At 43.1% G+C, this 25,652-nt stretch overlaps 1 protein-coding gene across 1 annotated transcript in view; it reads left to right on the plus strand.

Moving 5' to 3' along the window:
- The window catches only part of SPATA17 (spermatogenesis associated 17), a 192,867-nt gene extending 172,996 nt beyond the window's left edge, over window positions 1-19,871 (plus strand). Inside the window, exon 10 of the mRNA XM_019516463.1 lies at window positions 19,390-19,871. Within this exon, the coding sequence (XP_019372008.1) occupies window positions 19,390-19,470 (81 nt within the window). The 3' untranslated portion in view covers window positions 19,471-19,871. The remainder of the gene's footprint in view (window positions 1-19,389) is intronic.
- The last annotated feature ends 5,781 nt before the right edge of the window (window positions 19,872-25,652 follow it).

A 25,652-nucleotide genomic window follows, 5' to 3' on the forward strand; every position in this document is an offset into this window, starting at 1 on the left:
GAAGCTGTAGATAGGCCTGTTGACAGTTTCTGGGTTAGGGTCAGAGGGGAAAGCAACAAGGGTGATGTCATGGTGGGGGTCTGCTATAGACCACCAGACTTCAATCACCCTGATATCTGCTGGGAGGGCAATACAGCAGTGCCCAGGTAATCCAGAAGGTTTTTGGAGAGTGTTGGGGACAACTTCCTGGTGCCATATATGGTGTGTTACAAAAACATGCACTAACAGTTTTCTAGGGACTCATGCAAGGTGGAATACAATTATACGCAAGAGCTTACATGCCTAAAAGTTGCCTAACGTGCCATTTAGATAACCAGGAGGTGGAATAGGATCTAGACATACTCTTTAGTATTTCCAAACTAGTTCATCATTCATTCCCTGGAAATCCTTTACATATTATATAAATATATAATACATACATTATATATTACATACATACATACATATGTATCTATATCTAGATATACTATATCGATATAGTTATATATATGTATGTATATGTATGAAAGTATACATGTATGTATGTATGTACATACCTTTTAAGGAACTGTGAGGTAAGCCAGTTTAATAAAAGGGTAGATGATCTCAAGCTCTTCAGGACAGGGGTTATCTTTTTATTTTTTGTAAAAATATGTGGTTCTGTTCCATGACTGGTATGCCTCTGTACTGCAACTTTCCTATTACCTTTAAGAGGAGAAACTTCCTGGCAAAGTAACAGAAACACTAATTGAAGATCATGCCTAATGTTTTTCTGTTGTGCAAATTGAAAAAAGGCTTTTGATGAGGTTGAGAGGATGTTTATAAGAAAGGCCACAGGGAAAATATGCTGAGAATACAGAATATGATCATAGATTACCTTGGCTTTTATACAAACCATGTCAATAGAGCCAACACAAGAATCAGTATAAATTATTCCAGCTGTCTGGGAATCTGGGACTGAACAAGACTTAAAGCTATCTTTAGCTGGCTTCTTTAGGACCAATTTCATAGAATTTATCTTTTTCTCCCCTCCCCTGACCCAGGAGACACAAATTCTACTTTTTGTGTGTGCAAAAACAGGACAAGAAGACAGGATTGTGGAGAATCAATTGGCCAGTTAGGGCTGGGAAAATACAATGAAGAAATGTTATGAAAAGCATTTAATTTGCTCAGTATTCCAGACTTTATACTATAGTTAAACATTTTGCACTTAATCCATGGGAACTAGCAGTTTTCCAGAAACCCTTTACAGAAATTGAAAGAATAATTATGTACTTGGTGAACTAAGACGATATAATTTCTTTGTTGTATTGGAAAAGTTTTCATTCTTGAATAAAATATAAATATGAAAAATGGGAAGACTTTTTTCAAAGAGAAAATTTCAGTTGAGCAGTGGTTTCTCATCTAGTGACAGGCTGCATCCTTTTCCATCTGTGCTATTAGAAAGAAATATCATTTTAAGATCATGTTTCAATAGTACATGATGCCCACTAAATTGAACAAAATTTTCAAATATGTCAAATGCAGAAGGTGAAATGTAAGATAACTTCCTACATTTGTGGCAATACTATTCTAAAACACAACAATTCTGATTCATAGCTGTCTTCAGTGTAACAAGAAGTTAGGCTACACCCTTCCCCTGAAAATGGCTCTGTTGATATTTACCTTTAGTAAATTATGAAGTTCATAATATCTCTTTGAAGTGTGAATTAACTGGAATTTGGAAAATAGCTCTCTCAAAAATATTATTTCTCTCTCTGAAGCCTAATTGAAAATAGTGTCAAACTAGTAGAAGTCATGTTAAAATCACTTTTAAGTTTCAGATTCCACTTCATGTTAATTTAACCTTTGTTTTTCTGACTTTTGTTTGTAAATCTTTTTCCTGTTTGGGATTGAAAATTCAGAATTTGTCTCACTTAAGTTCCTGTTGGCATGAGTTAGAAGTTGGATATAGTTGCAACTTGATCTTAGCATGTTAAGAATGTTTCCTGGTTTGGGTCTAAAAAGTTAAAAGTGGTTCTTTGTTGGCCTTTGCAGTCTACAATTGGCTCTGCCTTGGTTCCTACTGAAAAGAGAATGTTATGGTAGAACAGATTACACAATGAAGGGGTGACATGTAGGCCGCATCTAGACAAGTGCAGATGCTTGGTTCCCTGAGGACAACTAGCACCTGCAGATGCCACCGGCAGTGTTGGCAGCGAGTGAGCGGGGAGGGTGCATCGGCAAGCTCAGGGAGTGCACATGCATCCATGTGCACCCCTTACACATTGGGATTTGGTAGCTGTCTGTAAGTATGTAAGGTGTGAATATTGTGAGCTGGGAGAAAAACTGTTCACTAGGGTGCCCCAGAGGAGGACAAGGAGCAATGGCCATAAAGTGTTATGGTATGGTTTCAGGTTGGATGCAAGGAAGAACTTCTTTATGGTAAGGGTGACCAGAACCTGGACTAGACTTCCCAAGGAGGTGGTGCAGCCCTCAACCTCAGAAGTCTTCAAGATGAGACTGGACAGACACTTTGCTGGGATCATTTGATCTCAGCAGTATTCCTGCCCAGAGCAGGGGAGTTGGACTCGATGATCTTTTGAGGTCCCTTCCAGCCCTTAATTTCTATGATTCTATGATGATTCCATGATTCATCACAAGCTTTTAAAACTCAGTGTATTTTATGTGCACAGGAATGTAATGGTAGGCATAGTTCCATCTCACTTAGATTTAATATGCTCTTAAAAGGTTTATTTACTGTGTATCAGTGTGGTTTCACACCCGGCAAATGTCATTTATACATTTTGGATAAATTAAGATGAATACGCTAAACATCTACTCCCTCTTTCCAAAATACTTTTTTGAAATTGGCCTGCTGTAAATAAAGGTCTAAGTGCCAATAGCAAATAAACTTCTCTTGGGAATCTGAATACCAGTCAAACTATTTCACTTGCACATTTGTTTTTCAGCCCAGATCTAGTAAAGTTCAAGGGTACTGAAGTATGAAATAGCTTGTGAGGAAATTCACATTGCTTTCTTAATTTAATTTACTTGTAAAAAAGATTGCATTAGTTCAGAAAATAAAATATAATCTTTGGCAATTTTGGTTCAAATATAGATATTAGGTAAGTTCAGAAAAATGGGTGATGGTGCTTCTTCAGGTTAATAACATGAATGGAAGTCTAGTACAGTATATATTGCAATGCTTGCCACAGCAGACTAGGCTGTGCTAAGTATATTTGGGGTTTTTTAAATTATGACTGAATTTGAATTTGCTTAAAAGTGAAGTCCTACTCTAAAAAAGTGCTTTCTTTCTCGTCAGTGGATCTGCTTCATGTATGTAGCCAGTATCTGAATATTTAATAAAAATTAACATTTTGTACCTTTAGATGACACTGTAAAGCCAGTAAAGGTGTGGGGAAATAAATCAGATAGCCCTGCACATCATCAAGAGACTTCTTAACCAGAATCAAATGGTGGGGCTGAATTCTCATCTGACTTGTATTTGAACAACCCCAGTGAATACACTGGTTCTATACAGTTTAAATCATAGCATCTTTGGGATCAAATCATTATTACCAGTATGTTGCCTGAGTCAGGAAGACCATCAATCCACTCTTATATCAGATGAAGTTTAGAAGGTCATCTATCACAGGCCAGCTGGGCACTGTGAGTATATCAATTTAGTTGCAGGCTGACCAAGTACTGCAACTTATATTAGCCACTGGGCTTTTTTGGTTCAGGATCGAGGAGGTGATGTTGGGAGAAAAGCAATCACAAGTTCACTTATAAAAAAGAATGAATTTTACTTATACCAACAAAAGATATAGTTTACACATATGACAGTTAGTAAAAAGGTTAAGTTAATAAACAGATAACATAACACTACAAGTTAAAATTGGCAGTGATAATAAAAACAGAGAAATCAACCAAGAGTTCCCACTTGGTTAGTAACTTATCGATAGTCCCTCAGTCTCAGGTACACGTTAAGTTGATTCAGCGAAGTCAGGTGTCCCCGATCCACGCTGTCAGAGGGCGATACCAGGGGAAAGTCCCTCAGTCAGGATCTGGTCCTCGCTCACACAGGGAGTAAGAGATCCGGGGGCATGGGACAGCAATGACCCTTCTGTTTCGCCCTTCCTGTGGGTCACTTAACATGTGTGTTCTCTTATAGCTTGTCTATGCTAATTAGTTGGCTTTTTAGCCACTCATAATCTTATTCTATAGCTGCTATCCTATAGGGTTAAAAGATGTTAGAAATCATTACTAAGCTTGGGTTTACCCAATAAGCAAATCACACTACATCACTATGGGGTTTGAGATTAACATGTCCCCACCCAAGTTTAACCCACTATGCTAATTATACCTTGTGGTTAGATTTGTTAATTTTACTGACTCTAAGCGAAAAATTATTAAATCAGCTAGATGTACATAATGACTGTAAAGTACCCTATTCTTATGAGAAATAAGTGTTAAGAGAGAATTCAAATAGTTTTACCCTAAGCATTTAAGCAGTTGTATTTTCTGAAACATTACTACTTTATACAGGTAAAGTTACACATTTCACTTAGGCCATACTAAATCTGTGGAATGTTAAGCAGTGTTAAAATTAGGATATGCTCTGAGCACTTGCACATTAAAAGTTAATACCATTTATTTCCTGTACAGCTCTCACTTGCCACTAAAGGGCTGTTGACCAAGTCATGGTTAGGAGCCAGGACACCAGCACTTTATCCCTAGTGGGGGGAGGGGCTAGGAATGGTGCATCCTAGGATGCTGGAGGATTGCAGATTGCTTGTTTTGTCCCCATGGAGAAGACTGAGGTTACCCTACCACTAGCTAGGTAGCACAGCCCAGAGTTAACCCTCACCTGAAGTGACATAGCTTTGAGATGTTCAGAGGGCACTTAGCACAGGTTAATGAGGTTTAATATGCATGCACTTGGATTTTAAGTGCCCTTGATATAGTCTAAGTTTAATGTGTAACTTCATCCTTCCTAATCGTGTTTTGGCCGGGTATTATGCTTGATGTAGATCTTGTGCAGAGTACACTTCCTCCCCCAACCCAGAGAGAGAGCAGGAGGCAGAATCACAGACTTCCTGTTCAGTTTCTTCAGCAGAGAGCATATGTCTGGACCACAGGTATTAATGGCTATACCTTGTACAGGAGGGATTGTGTTGCAAGGAAAGGCAGGGGTGTCTCTCTCTATGTGAAGGAGCAGTATACTTCCCTACCAGCAGAGATTGGCACCCAAAGAGGGTAACTTGAGACCCTCTGGGTTACAATGCAGGGAGAACATAGTGAAAGGGGATATAACTGTAGGAATCTATTACAAACCTTCTAACCAGAATGAAGAGGTTGACCATGAATTCACTTGGGAACTGGCAGAGGCTGCATGCTCTCCGTGTATGGTTGTCATGGGCAACTTCAACCATACTGACATTTCATGAGAAAAGCATCTAGTCAAACCTGATCAATCACGAAGCTTCTTCGCTTGCATTGACGAGCTGTATTTGATTCAAGAAGTCTACGACCCAACAAGAGATAAGGCGCTGCTGGATCTGGTACTGGCCAAAGGCAACACATCTAGTCAGCAACCTGAAGATTGAAGGAAAGCTTGGTGACACTGATCATGAGTTGATCACTTTCTCTATCCATTGCAAAGCTGGCAAATCAGTCAGCAATGCAGAAATCCTTGACTTTAGGAAAGCTGACTTTCACAAGCTCAGGAGGTTAGTTGGTGAGGCCCTGAGAGAGACCATGATCTGATAGGGAGGGGAGTCCATAATGAGAGGTCGCTTCTTAAGCACGTGATCCTAAAAGGACAAGGGAAGTCCATTCCGGTTCACAGAAAAAGTAGCAAAAGGGCTGGTAGATCCCCCCCGCCTTTGCTCAATAGGGAACTCATGGACCTCCTGAATCTGAAAAGGGAAACTTATAAGGGATGGAAGCTGGAACTACCACTAAGGAGGATTATGCAGCACTGGCCTGCCCCAGTAGGGAGCAGACCAGAAAAACCAAGGCTGAAACCGAACTCAAACTGTCTACAGGAATTAAAGACAATAAAAAGTCCTTCTTCAGATACGTGGGAAGTCAGAAAAAAAGCAAGGACAACATCAGACCCTTGCTGAACCAAGTGGGGCAGCTGACAACTGACATCCAGGAAGAAGCTAATCTCTTATAATTGGTGAAGGGAACAGCTTGAAAGGCTGGAGATTCACAAGTCAGCTGGCCCAAATGGAATGCATCCAAGAGTGCTAAAAAAGTTGACTGACATCATAGCATGACCAATGGTGAGGATATTTGAGAACTCATGGCGCTTGGGACAAGTTCCTGAAGATTGGAAGACAACCAATGTGTTGCCTATCTTCAAGAAAGGAAGGAAGGAAGGACTGGGAACTACAGGGCAATCAGTTTGATTTCAATTCCCGGAAAGTTCTGGGGAAAAATAATCAAAGAAAACATCAACAACAGGCTATCAGAAGGCAACATTCTGAAAGATAGCCAACATGGCTTGGTTGTGGGTAGGTCTTGCCTGACCAACCTCATTTCCTTCTATGACCAGGTGATGAGTCACCTGGACAAAGGAGAAGAGGTTGATGTCATATATTTAGATTTCAAAAACGCCTTTGACTTGGTCTCCTATGATATCCTTATGGTAAAATTGGGGAACTGCGGCCTTACAACAATTGGTTGTTGTGGCCAACAACCTTACAGTCTGATGGCTGGGTAACTGGCTCTGTGGTCTGACCCAGAGAGTGATAGTCGATGGACGTGAGTCAACATGGCGCATGGTGACCAGTGACAGCCCCCAGGGCTCAGTACTTGGACCAGTACTCTTTAATATATTCATAAATTATCTGGATTCAGCTGTCAGAAGCAGATTGGCTAAGTTTGCAGATGACCCCAAATTATGGGGAACTGCAGTCACGCTAGAGGATAGGCTGGCAATTCAGGCCAACCTAGAAAGACTCGCTAGGTGAGCAGATCAAAATCTGATGACATTCACATGGAAAAATGCAAGGTGCTCCACCTTGAGAGAAAAAACCCACATCATATTTATAGGCTTGCATCTACTGATGCATCTCAAGTGTCATCCTCCCACTTTAGCCGGCCTTGGTGAGGCCGCAGCTGGAGTACTGCATCCATTTCTGGGCTTTGCACTTTAGAAAGGATGTGGAGAAGCTTGAGAGAGTCCAAAAGAGAGCCACATGCATGATTAGAGGTTAAGAGAACAGGCCTTATGAAGAGAGGCTAAGAGCCATGGGACTCTTCAGCCTGAAGAAGCAAAGGCTGAGGGGTGACTTGGTGGCAGCCTATAAATATATAAGGGGTGTGCATGAGGAACTAGGAGAGCATCTGTTCACCAGGGCACCCCAAGGGAAGACAAGGTCTAACGGTCACAAACTGCTGGAAGACTGTTTTAGACTGGACATAAGGAAAAACTTTTTTACTGTCCAAGTTTCCCGAGTCTAGAATAGAAGTGGTGCAAGCACCTACTCTGGATAGCTTTAAGAAATGCTTGGATGCTTATCTTGCTGGGGTGATCTGAACCCAGCTGATTTCCTTCCCTTCGGGCAGGGGACTGGACTCAATAATCTTGCAAGGTCCATTCCAGCCCTAATATCTATAAAATCTGTGAAGCATGAAGCTAAGGACCCATGTAATTTTCAGATTAGTAGTTTTTCAAATTCATGAGCAGTAATTTGAAGTATTTCATAATATCTAGTTAGCACTGATGGAGTTTGTTTTTTCCCAGAAAAAGCAGTGTGTGTGAACCAGAGACAGTTACAAGGCTTAGAGAAAAATGAAGTATAATAATAATAATGAAATATTGGTTGCATAAATTAGATAGCAATTAATATGGTTTCTGTGTATGTTTGAAAGATAAGATATTAAAATAGTGTTGTTAGACTTCCCACTGTGAGAATAATTTCTTGATTTTGTACAACATATTATCATATTCTTTCTGTCAATAAAATAGAAAACTAACAAGCAGAAAAAATTCTGATGAAAGTGTCATACAAAAGGATATAAAATTGGCTTTTGTGATGGCTATGCAATATCACTTTTTATTTTAAGATCTAATGACAAGTTGATTCAAAGGGTAAAATTTGCACTTATAAAGTCATTAAAGTAAGTAGAAAATTGCTCTCCACTTTAGTCAGCCAATCTTTTTAAATCAGAGAATTTTTATTGTTGTCAATGTTTGCATTTGCAGGAGGTAATTAGGAAATGAGTTAGATATCACTCAGAGACAGCCCTCAAGAAGTACCATTTCTCCCAACCAGTTAAGGAGGGATGTAAGAAGGAATAATGTGAAACAAAATAAAAATGTTTGGGGCCAGATTGTGACCAACAACTGTACTGGTACACATTATGGGAAAACAATCCTTGCACCTTTCCTACTTTAGCCCCCATGCAGGATCTCATTGCAATTTAGCTCCTTTCACTTATGTGAGTGAACAGACTATAGAGAACTTATCAGTGCTAACAGCAGTAGGCAGGAGAAAGGAGGTGGCTTCCTGGCCCTGCTTTCTGACTACAAGGTAGGGAGCCTCTAATAGATATTGTGTTTCAGTGACAGTACCTCCACATTGACACAAGGGCCTGTGCCTAAGGCACAATCAAGCTTTTTGTTATTATCTCCTGTTTGAAGCAGTTAGGTGACCTAATTGGCTAACACATTAGCTTTTCAACATTACAGCCATAAGCTACAGGAGACCTATCCCTGGCTTTTGGACTTTAGTCCACATCAGGAAGTACAATTGACAGTCCATGCCTACCAGCCACAAAAACAGTTACATCAAGTAATTGTGCTCTGAAGTTTTTGGCTAATTAGTTGTCGGAGCTATTCACAAGAAATGGTTCCTGCTACCCAGGGGAAGAAATTAGTAGCCATTATTAATGTCCTAGCTCATTTCTCTCAATGCTTCTCAAGAGCAATGCTGCTTAAGGTGTCTAAATGTACTAGAGGGAATTAAAAATTATAGTACCGACCCCTTTCTCCAGCTGAAATATTGTAAACTTATTTCACTGAGGCCAGGATTGGTGTCAATGTACTTTGTGTGAAAAGTGCAATACAAGCATTAGTATTTGACAGCCCTAGTTGAAATAAGTGAAATTAATGGAGCTCTTTTCATATATGACAAGGCCATGGCACCCCTTTCATGATGCTTACAGACAGAGAAAAGTCCATACTTTTTTATTACTTGATGCTGACCTACATTCTGCACTACAAGAGCCAGGCCCCTAATTGGTTTCAGTTGTGAGAAAAGTTTGCCCCAAAGAAACATTGGAGCAGATAAATCAATCTTTTTTAGGGTAGCTTAGTGGGTTTTGAGCACTTGAAATGACATTTGTATTGTATTGACAGAATTGGTTGTTATACTCATTTTGCCATGTCAGAAGCCCTTGTACTAGTTGGAAGCATTGTTAACCAGAACTGATAAATTTACATAGCAAATAGCTGGATCAATGTTTTACTTTTATAACAGCTATTCACCGTGGTCTGCTTTTTTGTCAGAGGCCTTTGTGGCTATTAGCAGGTCATGAGGCTTATGAGGACAGCTCAGTTTAAAGCTGTAACTTTAGTATTCTAGGCGTTAAAGGTGCCTATACATGAGCAGCGAGGCTGCTTTGACATGCTGTAATTATACCTCGGAGCAGACTCGATTAATTGAGTCTGCAGGAGAGCACTCCTACAGACTCCAGTGTCTTGTGCATCACTGTCTCCGCACTGAAAAATGGTGGGGGGAGATGGGGGCTTTAACTAAAGCTTGTCAAATGAGCTTTAGTTAAAGCACCCCGGTGCCATTTTTCAGCACCGGGACGCTAATACATGAGACACTCTGGGCACTTTAATTAGAGTGGTTACAAGAGCTGCTCTAATTAAAGTTTCCCCCCCTCTCTGGGAGCACATGTCTAAATACCCAAAGATCACAGGACATACCTAGACATGATACATGTGTAGATGTTGACTGAAGCTAACTGGGGCATGAGGGTGCTACAGCATGGGGGCTGCCTGCTGGCTAGCCCCTCACTGTAGCATCCTTATGCCCCAGCTAGCCCCTCTGCAGCTTGTTGAGCTGGGGCAAAGCAGCTCCAGGCCCCCCCAGCCCTCTGCCAGCTGAGTAGGAACCACCCCAGCTCAATATGCTGCAATCCCAGGCACACATATAAACTCTGCGCCTGGGAGCAATAAACTGGCACAAACTGTGCCAGAGTTTATTCCAGTGCACTAATTTTGCATGTTTATGTGCTCATAATCTCTTTGTACTGAAGTGAGCCTTTCAGGACCAGATAGACTGAATCCAGCCAGAATCTACTAGCAGAGGACTGCAAAAAAGCAGCATTTCATTGGATGTCCAAACTCTGTAATTTCAGCCATCAAAACTACTTAAACACCTGCTTCCAACTGTTTACCCACAGTGGAACACAAGGCTGCCCTACCAGGGAACTTTTACTTTATTGTACTCATCCTCTCACCATGTATTGGGTGTGTGACTGGAGGGAGGAAGAGATGTAGTCATATGTGTGCTCTCCTCAGTAATCTTTCATCAGCAGAGTTGTTCCTGGAGAAACCATTGCTGCCAACATAACTTAACATTTACCCTAGGCTGCTCTACATAGTAACACAGAAGAGGACAGGAGGAGAAATTATGAGGCAGTACTTTCACCTGAAACATCCTCTTTGCAGCACCCCACTTTGTCTAGTTAGATCCTTTAAGGTTAGGTTGAGGCTCTGGCAACATTTCTTGCCCCTTCTTCCCTTATGGTGCATCCACACAGTAGAGGCGCAATTAAATGCTGTATTTTTAAGTAAATAAATTACACGTTTTTAGCCAAAAATAAGTATATATTTTCGTGTGTGAAAAACAAGGCACCTATATATTTAATATACCTTATATACATCTTCAGTTCTTAATAGATAACTATCAACCATTTATTACTTTACCTCATCAGACTATGAAGTCTTGCCTAGATGTGGTCAAGCATAACTGCTGTCATCATGATCAGAGCCATTTGTTTAAATACTCAGTTGTGAGTATCTAGTGAAATAGCTTTAAATAGCAAGATAAACAGTACAGCTGCCAACCCAAAGCAATCTTACACTGAGGGGGCAAATGGCACAGAAAATTTCCTCTTTGTCATTTTGACTCGGGTCTGAAGCTGGACCTGGGCTTAGTTCCAGCTCAAAAAATTGTTCACTTCAAAGGCTCCTAAATTGTCCCTAGGAGCTAATTTTGGCAGCCAATTGTTTTTGTTTGGCTAGGCATCCTAATAGCAAAACCCGTCTGCTCTAGCAAATGAAGACTTCTTCAGTGCTCAATTTGCCATTCCCAATTTTATCCAGGTAAGAGGGGTGGACATTTACTGGTAGCCTTTTTATTTTTTTTTTCCAAATTGTAGGATGTTTTACTAATTACAATTTATTAAAAATTAAAATGGAGTGTGATTAATTTTGCTGCATAAACATGAGAATATATTTTCCAGATCCAAAACATAAAACAGTTATACATTCTCAAATTATAACATGATTTAGGTACATATGAATAACATTAGTTTGCTCTCTATGGAACTAGAGCTTCCTTTATGTGTTCATGGTATGTTTTCTGTCCATCCGAAACAACAAAGTCAGCGTGGTGAAGCCAGTGAATTGAGTATAGCAATCTTATTTCAGAAAAAAATTACAGTTATACTAAATTGTTATATTTAATATAAAAATGCAAGTATAGTTTTTGCAGCTCTTTTATCTGCAAGGTGTTTGTAGACTGAAAACATAATAAAAAATAATTTAAACTATTCTAAAAGTAACATAAAGATAATGCTATTTGAAACACTCCATCATAAATGAAATTTATTTTATCTACACGAGACACTGACAGTGCAGCAGCCTGTGACTACTGTGCAGTAGCATTGCGTGGCAGGAAGTGTGACATGAAGCTACTGCGTGGTAGTCATGAGCTACTGCACAGTCAGTGTAATGAAAAAGCCATTCCTCAGGATGACTGCTCAGTAACTCCAGTTACTGCACAGTCATTTAGCACTTGTATAAACAAATACTTTATACAAGTGCTAAATGACTGTGCAGTAGGGCTGTGTGAAATTTCAGCAGCCGTTTCATTTCGGATTTGGATGTTTCGGCGGCCCAAAACACCGAACCCGAAATGAATGCAAGGCTCCGGATGTTTTGGACTGTTTCAGATGTTTTGAACTGTTGTGGAGGTGAGCTTCCAGGGAAAGAGAAACTAAGGGTGGGGGGAAGGGCTGCTCTGGTATTGACATCTGTACCTGGCCAGTGTCTATGATCTGTCCCTGAGGTCCCTTCCAACCCCAGTGCTCTGGGGGAGGGACAGAGAAGCACCATAAAAGGCTGTTTATGAACTACTCTCTGCCATTTTGCAGCTACGTTTGTGTCTGTGTAGCAGCAGGAGCAGCAGCAGAGAGCAGCATCTGTAACCTTGCAGCTTGGTGGTGCTTTCCTACCAAGTTGTAGCCAATCCTTTCCTATTTACCCTTGCCTACCCTCCCTATTTTTATCCCTTGCAACTCTTTGTTCCCCAAAAATCCTGTTATTTGTTCTTCTTATTTTTCCCCCACCCAAACAAAAAGAAATCAGTGCTTTGCCTGGCAGTGTCTCATCACTGTGCACTGCAGGAAAGCACTACACATACATTACACGCATACACTCACACAGACGCACATTTTTTTTTCCAGCACATGAAATAGGAAGCGTGCTGGAAAGGCAGGTGCCAGGTCTTCTGGCAGGGGGGGCAGAGGGAGTCTTGTAAGTTTCCCCTCCCCCAAAATTAGATGCATCCTCTTTCCTAGCACTAGCAGGCATGAGGCTTCTGGTGCTAGTGGCAGCAGGGAGGTGGGACCAGTGCCTGCATCTGTACCCCCTCCAATAACATCAGCCTTAATAATAACCCCCAGCAGCACCAGCATGACAGTCTTCTCCACCCCTATTTCAGTTCCCAGCCTGAGCCTTCCAGTGCCAGAAGAGGAGCTGGATCTGGAAGCAGGGGACCTAGCCCTAGCAAAAGAAATTCTGGAGACCAAGGAGGAATCTGAGTTTGTGCTCCACTCCTCTCCAAGTTCCCCTAGATCCAGGTCTCCTTCCCTGGAAGGCAGTTTGGAGGAGGTTGACGTTGAGGTTGTGGAAGCAAGTGCCTCAGCTGAGTCAGCTCCTCCTGTTGTTGTGCCTCTGCCCGCTGAGGCAGGATCCACACCCGCACCTCAGAAGCAAGGGGGTAGTGTGGTGTGGGATCATTTTGAGGTGGCAGATGATCCCACATATGCTATCTGCCTGCACTGATGATGTAAGACCAGCTAAGGCAAGAAGGTGAAACATTTCAGCACCATGGGAATGCTGATGCATCTCAGGAGGCACCACCCTCTTGCCCTTGGTGGTCCTCAGCCTGGTACCAGTAGGAACATGCCCAAAAAGAAGTCCCCCTCTTGCTCCAAAGCCCCTATCCCCAAAAAGCAGAGGCAGGCCACTCTGGAACAGTGGAGCAAAGGCGAACAGAATGGGGGCATGTTGCAAAGGCAAGTAAGATCACCCAGAGCATCGGGGAGATGGTTGCTGGGGAGAGATGAGATCATGCCTACCTCTTCCTCACAGGGCACTGGTGCCATCAGTCAGGCAGTCGGTGGTCTATCCTTCAAGCCAAGGTGATGGATGAGTCCCACATGGCAACAGAGATCATGTTTGCCCTGAACTGCATGGTGCAGGTGTGGCTTTTTGGGAGGGGCAAGCCGACCTGCAGGGTCATGGTTACCAACAATGGGGCCAACATGGTCAAGGCGGTCCATGATGCCAACTTTGTTGACATCCGCTGTGTGGCACATAAGTTCCACCTCATAGTCAGGGGTGCTTTGGAGGGGGACAGGGCTGCCAGTGACAGTGCCATCACAACCAGCCAGCTCATTTTTGAAATGCAGAAAGGTGGTGGGCTACTTATACCAGAGCGTCAAGGGGAGCAAGATGCTTTGGGGCAAACGCTACAACTTGCCTGACACCTGACTCTCCAAGTAGCAGATACCTCTCTACTTTTACCTGCTACATCCCCCTTCTACCCTCACCCCCCACCCCCACTCAGCCTGTCTTTCACCTGCTGATACCTCAAACTACATTTTCACTGACTGGCTTTCTTGCCTGCATTGCATGCCAGCCTCTGGCTTCTTTACTATTCCTTCCATCCAGGAAGAGCACACACAGCAACATCAGATGCTTCCTCAGCCTGACAAAGGGGTTTTAAACCTGAAAGCTTGTAAAAAAGAATTTCTCCAACTATTCAGTTGGTCTAATAAAAGATATCAGATTGACTGTTAGAACCTTGTCTGGGCTATGTCCTACAACCTACACCCCTTAACTCACACAAGTGACATGAGTTTTGCTTTCAGCAGTTTGAGATGCAGTTTCACAGAAACTCCTGCACCACTCTTCCTGAAATCTCGCAGGCCTCATGCCTGCATGAGGGGTATGTATGTGGCAGGACAGGTGCTAATGCCTTGCTCTCAGAGCTGGAGGTGGCAGTTTAGCTTTTCACCAGCCAGCAGAGGAAGAACATCTCCTTGCTGAGCTCCCGTGCCAAGAAGAACTTGGAGGTATAAGGGCTGGGGCTATATGTGGAGGAGGGGGCCCCACATCATCCTGGGCATGACCTAAAACTGCACTCTGCCAGGGTAGGGAGGCCTAGGTAGGACTGCCAGTGATGCGGCAGCCTCAGGAAATGCCAGGACCACAAACGTCCCTCATGAAAGGTGGGTAGGAGGCACCTGATAACCTCCAGCCGCTGCATAGTCCTGGTTGGGGAAAGCCCAGACCTGTAAGATCTTGGAGAGGCTTGAGGCTTACTGGTTGCAGTGGAGTTGTGAGGGTGAGAACAGGGGCTACCATCCCAGCAGTTTTCATCCCACTATGCCTTAACACACTGTAGCAGAGCACTCAGGTGCCCTGTGCCTGAGAGCAGAGGAACACCTCAGGAGAGGCCCCTAGTGGCAAAAAGGGGGAGGCTCAGCTGCCAGTCACCAGGGCAGCCAGAGTCACAGCTGCTGGTTGCTAGGGCAACCAGTGGGGCCAGCTGACAGAAAGAGGCAAGGCCTGGCCCATATAAGCCCAGGCAGGAGGCCAGGAGGGCAGTTCCCCTCTGGTGACTGAGGGAGCAGGAGCTCGGCTAGTACAGACAGAGGGGAGAACTCTGACTGGGTGAGCATCCCCTGGTCGCTGCTGGGGTTGGAGTGTTGTCCTGGTAGGGAATGCTGTTTGGCTGGATGGTCTAGCTTTTTATGTTATAGTCCAGGGGCTTTGTGTTTTTGTGTTTACAGTTTTAACCGGAGGACCAGGTGAGGCTATTAGGGGATGGAGGAGGCCTCATACGAGCTCCACAGTAGCGTGGGGACCCTGGTGCCAGAGAGGGCACAGCATTTAGGGTGCATTGACCCCAGCACCAGAGCAAGGGGGGCAGTGAGGAGCCCCAGAGCAAAGAGGGGGCAGCGAGAAGCCCCCAGGGAGATAAAGGAGAGGGCCAAGCCACAACAGGGCCCAAGTCAAAAACTATGTCAGTGCCATTTGTGAGGCTTGGGCTGTTGTGTAGGGGTGGAAAAGGAGCCACAGATAGTGCCCCCTGGCACCGGGGCACATCAAGTGGGCAGCGTCCCGCTAATTACGTCAGTCAATTAATCAATTAAGATCAAGGCATGGCAGGCAAGTGAGCAGGCAGTTAACCCATAACAGGAAGGTGGAGCCACCAATAGAAAGGCTCCAGTAGAGATACTCCTGTCACACACACACAAAGTCACACGTCACGAGTTTTGCTTTCAGCAGTTTGAGATGCAGTTTCCCAGAAACCCCTGCTCCTATCTCCTTGAAACTTGGCAGGCTTCATGGCCGCAGAAGAGGCTAGCATCCCTTCAAGCTTCATCCACAAAAAATGATGAAGAGGCAAAAAATGACAAAGTTATAGGCAGTTTTGTGATTTCCCCATTATAGCCTATGGCCGAAACACTAAAACAATGTTGAAATTCTGAAAAATTTTCAAAACAATTTTGGTCAAAATGAAATGGGACAGAAATCCAAAACACTGAAACAAATCACTGTCTCTCTGAAATGCCAAATCCAAACCGAAACGGAACAGTCGTTTTGTACAACCCTACAAAACACCGAAACAAAACACTGTCCCTCCAAAATGCCAAATCCGAAACTGAAACGAAACGCAGCCATTTTGCACAGCCCTGCTGCTCAGTAATGACTGCACAGTCAGCATCTTGTGTAGATGTGGCCACAGGGTCTTTTATTTCAGTCTCATCGGCAAATTTAGGAAATCTGGATCTGAGAGTTTTGCAGACATATAGAGAGGGTCATGTGTCAGATGTAAGAAATTGCAGATCACTTATAATTATTTGAGATTCAGGTTAGATCCTATTTTGAAAACAAAGTAAGCAGACTCCTTCATTTTCATAGAGCTCCACTGAAGTCACTAGGACTCTCTATGTACATAGAAATCTATCTGCATAGTATCCAGTTAAGAACTGGAATGCAAAAATGGAGGAAGGAACACCAATTCCATTTCACTAGAAGTATCAGAATTTGTGGTATTCCTCACTGAAAGAAAACTGTGACAGGATCTTTTCTTGGTCTGTCTTACCACAGATCACGAGGAGTCGGGAAGACAGTGAACAGGCTTGCTGATCTTTATTGATAACTGTTAACGTAGCAGCTTAAACTCACTCACCACGCCTAGCGCACCCTAATGGTGCGTGAGACCGATGGATCTGGCTGGTGAGTTGTCTCAAGGGTTTCAGGTTGCTGGGATCAGGCGGGTCTCTGCGTCCTCCTCCGGTTAGCTACTCCGAAGGCCGAGCCGTGTCCGTAATAATATGCCGTGAGTCATTCCGAGTCCGTTGGACGCAGAAGGGACCCTGACGATCAGGCGGGGTCTCCTTTTATAGCTTGGGTGACATGCGGTGATGTGATTGTGTGAGGCACCTTTCAATAGGCCCATGGCACTGACTGACTGACGCTGGATCCCACCTTGTAGAAAGTTCTAGCTGCTGTCTATCTTTTACACTCATGGCAGAAAGGCAACTATAGTCTGCCTAGCAACCGTTACATAACTTTGTATAACTTTTCTGATTGGCGAACATGGCCACTTAACAAACATAATGATCACAACAAAAACAAAATGTTTTAAAAGTTTTCATAAAATGGAATTGTGTCCAGAAGGTCAGATATTCACTTATGGTCACACTCTCTTTGTCTAGTCTACACTGAACCTCAAAGATCAGCCAAAAATTCTTCATATTTTATACATTTCAACAAAACATTTCAACTTCCATGAATCCACTTAAAAAAAAAGTTCCAACCAGTTCTGATCAAAGGCTGCAGTTGTTCCAGGAGGACTGAAAAGACATGCGTCCTGAAAACCATGCCAGTTTAAAACCACCAGTTAGACTATAATGTCATCCAAAAGGGGAGAAGTAGTAAAATCTTGACTTTTGCTGATATCAACAGCTTTTTAGGAACAGTGAAAAAAGTCCAAAGTAGGCTTTGTTACAACCCCAAAGATTTGGAACTTTAAAAATAAAAAAATAATAATTTTAAAGGAAAGTTTTTCGTGTTCCAAGTCAAATCAGCCAAATCAATTCCAAATCCATGAGTCATTCAAGAATCTTATGTGGCCCTGCTACTGGCAAGTATTCTTCACCCCCACCTGGTGCTTCAGATGCTTCCAAACCATTTGGCAGGCGTCCTGCAGGCTCAAGCCTGGAGGCTTGGGGTTCAGATTGACCCTGAGTTTTGTTTGCCCTCGGCCACATGGCCACAGGAGCAAGCTAGGCAGGAGTCTCCCATTTCCATAAAGTGGGCATAAAGCCAAGATATTCTCACTGGAAATGGAAGTGGGAGGTTAACTATACATTACCTCCATGAGAAATATCCCATGCCAGAAAAGTGGTTATCCCCACCAACTAGGAAAACCAACTTAGCGGTCACGGCATTTCCCTTGCCAGGTAAGTATAGATTTGGAACTTCCTAGTACAGAAATCCATGCTAGAACATCTCATACTTAGCCTGATTGCCTGCTGGGCACATGCCCCCAACCCCCTGCTGCCAGTGGCAGGGAGGAGCAGAGGCCTCCAGCCCTCCCCCACCAATCCAAAACCACTGGGGGGGCACATAGGGGGCTTTCCCCTCTCCCCTACTGACTCACTCAGCACATTTCATTCCCCAGCCCTGTCCCCTGCCAGTTGTTTATGGCTGGGTTGAAAGAGAGGGAGCGGGGAGAAAGCAGAGGCCGCTGCCTCAACCCTGCCCCCCCAACCCAGCCAGAACTATTGGGGGTGCATGCAGTGGGGGCTTTCCCCCACCCCCACTGACTGGCCTAGTGTGGCTTCATTTCTCCACCCCAGGCCCCTATCAGCTGTTAGCAGCTGGAAGCGAGAAGGTGGAAAAGGAAGGAAAGCAGAGGTGTCTGCCCTGATCCAGCCAGAACTATTGCCAGGGGAAGGTGTGGGAAACAAAGCTGCAGTAGACCAGTTAGCGATGGAGGAGGGAAAGCCACCACTGTGTACCCTTCCCCTCCAGTGGTTCTGGCTGGGGGTGGGGCCAGGGCCAGGGCCAGGGCCTCCACTCCACTCCCTGCCTGCCCCCCCTTCCCATGCTGCACAGCCTAGCTGACAGGCACAGGCAGGCCACAGGGCTGGGTTGCAAAGGCTTTGCTGTCTCGACTCTGTGACAACCCAAGGTTGGGGCTGTCCTGGCACTGTTCTGGAGCAGATGAGCATAGGCCAAGGTTAGCCCACCCACCCTGCAGGGGAGCTGCAAAGCATCCTAGGATGCTGGGGGACAGTGACCTAACTTGAGTCCTGAGGGGATCCAGCACAGAAGTTTGATAGACCAATCTAACCTAAACCAATTACATCTGATACTACATCTATCCAGATCCATCTTACACCGGGTTCTGAAATTTTTAAACTGATCTATGTACACTGAACTTCTGTTCTGTTATAGGTTTAAACCAGTTTCCAATCCCTTATACCAGTTTATGTGTAATTTCTGTACCTAGCTACAATCAGCCTGCGCTTCAGAGAAATAAAAAGTGTGCAATGCTTGCAGTTATGTACAATATATAATTATTTATATAAATATAGTTAGTCAATTCATCCTGAATTTCCTGCCCGGTCTGATACACTTATGTGAGAATAATCAATGGATAACTGTGTAATATACTTTATCATACAACAGAAGTATTTTTGTAAGTGTAACTTACATCCTAAAAACTGTACCATATGTAACAGGAAAATCAAAAAGAAGACCGGTGAAATTATACAATAACACACTAACTAATTGCAATAAAAATAAATAGTTCTATTACTTAAAACCAAAATTTAACTACCTTTCTCTTTTGTTCTTTTCTCTAGGACTTTGAAACCGTGTTACCACCAATTGATCTCTTCGATAGGTGTGGAAAAACATATTCAAGAGCTGGGCAAATAGTATAACCAACTCTGCATTTATCTAGAGTTAGACTTTCTAATAAGTAAACAATAAAAATGTCTTTAAGCAAATGCAAAGCAAAATGTTGATTAAACTTTTCACAAATTATTGTAAATGTTTCCTCTAAAGCAGCGTAGGCTACACCTACACCAAAGTAGTGTTATTCTGTTTTATTTTTACCAATGTAGACCTTAATATTAAAAACTCTCCAGCAACATATATCCTCCTCTACTTGATTTCAATGTAGACCTTCATATTATATATATTACCATTCTGGCAAATGTAATGATGACTTAGGAAAACTTACTAGCTCTTAGCATTGCTTTTTCAAAATACCTCCTTTATCTTTTATGATACAAAACTCATTGTAATCAGTTAAATAAATTAAAAGACTTTTGATCATATCTTCAAAGTGATTTTGTTACAGTTATGAAAGAGAACTTCACTAAAGTAGAAATGTTAGGTTATTGTTTTCTGAAATATGTAAATCTACCTAACATATCACTAATACTCGTTATTTTCAACATTGGTAAGCTTTCTCCTTTGGACCTGATTCAAGTGCTATTAAAAATCAGTGAATATTTTTATCTTGGCTTTCATGGGGATCAGAGTAGGTCATTTTTTTTATAGCAAATACTGTCTTAAATCATGTAGCCCTTCTTTGCTTTCTATGCTACTTCATTGTTAAAAAAGAAAACTACAGTCCTCCACCAATTTCACACATAAGGAACATGAGACTTTATGTGTCTAATTCATCTCTATATACATCTTCTTTTACTCCTGGTCCAGAAAACTTGACATAAACAGATTCATATCTGGAAAGTCACAGTACAAAGCAGCCACTTGAAACATAGGAAAGAATTAACATATTTTTGTGCCTAGAAGACTCCAGCTCACAACATTGTGTTCTTACATAAGAACACAAGGTGCTGAGTGCCTTAGTTGTATGCTAACTTAATGGAAATCAATGGCACTCATCACCTCCTAGGGAGGAGTTCTGCACCTCCTAGGATTGCACCATAGTTTAGTTCTTCAAATGTAGTGAATGGATTGTATTTATGTAGCATTTTCCTATCTAAATCATCTGAGATAATGTATTTTTTCCTCATGTAATTGGAATATTGGCAACTGCCTGATATCTCATAGATTTTCTAGACATTAGGGCTGGAAGGGACCTCAGAAGATCATCAGGTCCAGCCTCCCGCCCAAAGGGCAGGAAGTCAGCTGGGGTCATAGGATCCCAGCAAGATAAGCATCCAGTTTGCTCTTGAAGGTGTTCAATGTACGTGCTTGAACCATCTCCAATGGCAGGCTGTTCCAGACCTTGGGGGCTCGGACAGTAAAGAAATTCTTCCTTATGTCTAGCCTGAAACGGTCTTGTAGTAGTTTATGATCGTTCGACCTCGTCATCCCTTGGGGCGCTCTCAATAGAAATCAACATTTTATTCCTAAATTTTTGCAATGTGGGCCCTTGTTGTCTACATCAAAATAAGCAAATGCCACCCATTACTTTTTGGTATTATGCACACAGAGGAGTGCTCCAGATACTAAGAATATTAACCACTGCTGGCAGAAGTTTTCATCCATAAACCCACCTGAGCCAGTATTGGAAATAGTTTAAATGCTAGTATGCAATACTAGTGGGCATGGGACCAAAATATTTTCAATCCCATTTCAGACAGTGCATCTAGACATCCTAGTAATGCACTTTAAGCATACTGCACAGTAAAATACTGCACAGTAAGCCTTCCCTGTGAACTATGTTTACACATACACCCTGTTGGAAGCAAATTTGCTTGCAACAGGAACAGCCTAGTACAGGGCTGCTCTTGCCCTGCTCTGCACTTCTGCAGCAGCCAGGGGGAGATCCAGACTCCTCCAGGAGCTAGCTTGGGGGCTGGTAAGGGGCACAGGGGTGGTCCCGATGTGCATGAGGTCAGGAGAGCTCTGCCAGATGCAGCAGCAGCAGCTGTATCTTGGCCCATTGCACACTGGGATGGGACCTGATGTGCACAGGGCTGGGAAGATAGCTACCGCTGCAGCTGGCAGAGTGCTTCTCACCTTGTGCCCAGCAGGGGGTTCACCAGGAGCTCTCCCAAGTGTGAGGCAGCTGTCCATGAGTCTCCTACTGAACAGGACCCCCTGATCAGCAGGGAGCTATCTGGGAACTATACCACAAGTGGAGCAGCTGCTGGCAAGCCCCAGGCACCCCCACTCAGCAGGAGGCTCACTGGCAGCTGCCCTGCTTGGGAACCCAGCTCCAGCCCACCCCCAGGAGTTCCCAATTCCATGCTGCACAGAGCTACTTTGGAGGATGAGTGGGTTCCCAGCTCCTGCTCTCTCTCTCGAGCTCCCAGCTGTATGGTGGGAACCAGAGACCTGCATGGGGGCAGAGAGCTCCCCAGTCCTGGCACTGATTGGCTCCTGGCTCCTGGAAGAAGTAAATGCCCTACATGTGTAGATGGTGATGTTTTACTGTGCAGTAGATTAGTCTACTACACAGTAAAGCATCTTGTATAGACACACCCAAAGAGTTTTAATAAATCTTGCATTAGTTAAAGGAGAGGAGACTAGTGGCCAGATTCTCTTCCACCTGTAATGTAAGTAGGTGGACTTATATGCCTGCTTGAAAGTGAAAAAAAAATAAAAAGGTGGGTGAGTCCCACTCCTCCTCACTGCTTTTCTGTAACTCAGTCTTAAGGGTAAGACAACTGCATATTACAAAAGTAGATGCATTAATGGATTTTCAGGACTTGGCCACGGTAGAATAGAGTTTTACTTAAGTGCCTAAGTCCACTTAGATGCCTAATAAATGGAATTAAAACTGCAAGAGAGGGAGAAAAAATATACTATGCTTTATAAACAATACCAGTAAAAGCAGAAATGTCATAATTTGAGACAAGTACTAATATTTGTTGCTGTACTTTTTATATCTTAAAATACTTTGTTGAAGTTTGTCTTTCTGTGCTGCAGCAGAAAATGAATGTCCTTTAATTCTAGTAAGTAAGACATGGCCAACTCAGACAAGTCCCTCCTTTTAAGATTTAATTTGACCAAATAAATCGGAGTGCTTTTGTTCCTTGTGGAGGGAGTCTGAGCATGAGAGACTTGCACAAAACTGTTGATGAATAAAGATGCCACAGTAATTTTTAGATGTGAGAGCTATCTATTTGATTGCTCCAGCTTCAAGGTAGTTCATCACTTCACAATAATTCACCCTGTGTTGCCTTTTACCTCTGTACCACATTTTCCCATCAGTCCGATTAGAAATGGCAATGCCTTTATCAGATTAATCTCTCTCTCTTTCTTTCTTTCTTTCTTTTAATATCTCTGACCTCATAATAAAAAAAACCTGTCTGTGAAGACCATCACTGCAGAAGCTAGAGTTTTCAGTAGGTGACAGGGCTCAACATAGATTAAAGTTAAAAAGAGTACTTTCAATTCACTCTCAATTTGACTCATACCAGCTCTTGCTGTTTCCTCCTCTTATTTTATCCTCTTCTTTTTATATGTTTAAATATGAGCCACTTATCATAAAAGTTCTTATATACAAAGCAGGAATTCTGTTACACTAAAAACAGACAGCTACCCAAACTCAGTGAATAACCACACTACCTGCCACTGTCTCTTTTAACTGTCATTTTATAAGGAAGACAGCTCACTCTTTTTAATGAACTTGGCTAATTTAGAGTTAGGTATGTTGTTCTGTCATTCCAGGATTGTGGATTTGATTCCTTAGTTCTGTCTGTAACTTCTAATGCAAATGAGTTAGGACAAGAGTCAGCAGTTTGTAAGAGAGAGTGCTGCTTCTCTGTGCTGGACAGATAGGAAGATAAAACTGGAGGGGACCTCCTTGGTGTTACCGATAGGGGTTCTTTTTGCCAGAGCTCCCCAAGGATTGACACAGCAATTTGTCCAATGTGGTATCAAGTGAACTTTAACAGTAACCCCTAGGCAATGTTACGTGTTTCTTCCCCATAGTACAACCTGGCAAGTGGCTCAGACATTACAGCTGCCACCTTCAGGGGTACCAGACCTTGGGTCCTCCACTGGGTGTGTGGGATCTTAGTTTCTGGCTCCCCACTGTTCAAGCTCCCCACTGTCCTCCCAGGGTCACAAAATGCTACATACACCTTCCCTTTGTTTGTCCATCACTTTCGTAACTTTTCCCATCCCTAACTATCCAATTCCCTGACACTGTGCCAAGCACATTCCTTATAGGGAAACTGTTGCGCCTTGCTTGCCTAGTGCCCAGTCACAGAAGGCACATCTCCCAGTGCCACAGAAGGTGCTCTGTTCAATTTTGTTGCTTAGTTCTGGGAAGGCCTGGACTGCCTTGACTCTTGCCAAGAGCCTTAGCATAACTCAGTTTGCCTGCTACACTTGCTTGTCCCCTGAATTCATAGACAGCTATTCACCCAAAGTTTCTTAAAATTGCCAAATCATTTCCCCCCACACAACCAACAGGCACACTCTGGAACACTGGAAACACTGGGAATACCCTGCAACCTGCCACAAGGAAAAGCAGCTGTGACCTGCTCTGGTGCTGCAGTGACAAAACGGTAATTGGTTAATATATGGTCAGAGGATAGTAGGAAAAGGGCCATGCCACCTGCTACAGAAAAGGCAACTTCTCTCTCCTCCCAACAGGGCCCTCCCTAGGGTGGGGTGAATCGGGGCAACTGCCCCAGGGGGCTGGGCACTTTGGGGGGCCCCGCAGACCTGGGTGGAGCGGCGGCAGTGCAGAGCTGGGTGAAGTGCCGGCTCCATGTCCAGCTGCTCACTACCCCACTTCCCCCTGCTGCCACCACCACCAATTGCAGCAACAGCTTCTTTGGGTCTGGGGCCCATAGGACTGAAGTGGGGGTGGGGCCAGGGCCCCGCATGGGCTGATTTGCCCCAGGCCCTGCACCCTGCTCGGGTCGCCTCTGCCTCCCAAACCTCATCAATCTGACCTTAACAAAAAATTCCTCATTCCAAATTTGGCCAAGCAGTATAATCATAAATGGAAAAAAGCTCTATAAATTTTCTCAACAGGAAAATATGAGCTTTCTAAGTACTTTCAGGAGCACCAGTATATTCCAATCAAAACCCTCTAACCTTAGAGTGCTTTAGAAGGAAAAAAAAACTCAGAAGCTAGTAGCATTCATGGAAAGAAAAAGCTTCCTTCCTCTGGCCTAGAGTTAACTAGCAAAACTGCTGAAACATGGCATCTACCTGCGGTGCAAGAGCATTATCTCTATACCACAAGACGGTGATTGACAATCCATGATTCTAGATATCTCACACACAGATTGGTGAATGAAGAATGTTGCTTAACCTAACATTCTCTTCTATAAATTGAGTTTGCTCTTCAAGTGCTTCAGGTTCTTTGCTTCTAGTACTTTGCTTGAAAGAGCACTCATAGGCCCCTGCTACACATTACATATATTATGCAATAAACTGGTTAATCACTCAATAACTTTAGACTAGCCACATGTGCAAAGTTGGACCATAAAAATGACTGCCCAGCTATAAAAAGAGCCAAGTGGCTACAATATTAGTGCTTGAAAATGGGTAACAACTCTATAGCTGGTTTCTATCCAGCTTTAATTTGAACCTGTAGCAGGGCCCTTAGAAACAATCTGCTAATTTTAAATCTAGCTCTGTCCATAACTAGTTTGTAGTGAATCTTGTTTTTCTCAAGGGAATAGGTACCTAACCTGGAGGATGACATCCAAACAGGAAAAATCCAAGGAGGAGTCAAAAATCTCCTTTAGAGATAAAGAGGTGCAAATAAGTTGAAAAAGTTCATTTCATATAAGTATTCCAATGTCTGCTCTTCTCTTAATATAGGACCTGTTTTTTATTCTTCCACTTTTAAATTATATGAACATAGACACAGTCACTTGATTATGAACCTAAAGAGAATTGTTTTAAAGAAGAATATGAAAGCAATATAATACAATAATTGCCCTACTACAGACTCAAACTCCAGTCAATACTGGTCACTGAAACATCAGTGAAACTTGGGTTTAATTCAAACTACCAGCCATGTGATACTTAGTAAAGAGGTCCTCTCAAGAATGCATTAAAGCAGCTTTTCTGCCTGCTGCAGATGAGGCTGTTGAGACCAGACAAATGGCCCAATGTTGCAGGGAAAAAGCAATAAAAAAAACATATTCACAGAACACTCAGACCCAAACTC

Source organism: Gavialis gangeticus, unplaced genomic scaffold (genome assembly GCF_001723915.1).
Source record: "Gavialis gangeticus isolate Ggan-Ray unplaced genomic scaffold, GavGan_comp1, whole genome shotgun sequence".
NCBI classification, from domain to species: domain Eukaryota; kingdom Metazoa; phylum Chordata; order Crocodylia; family Gavialidae; genus Gavialis; species Gavialis gangeticus.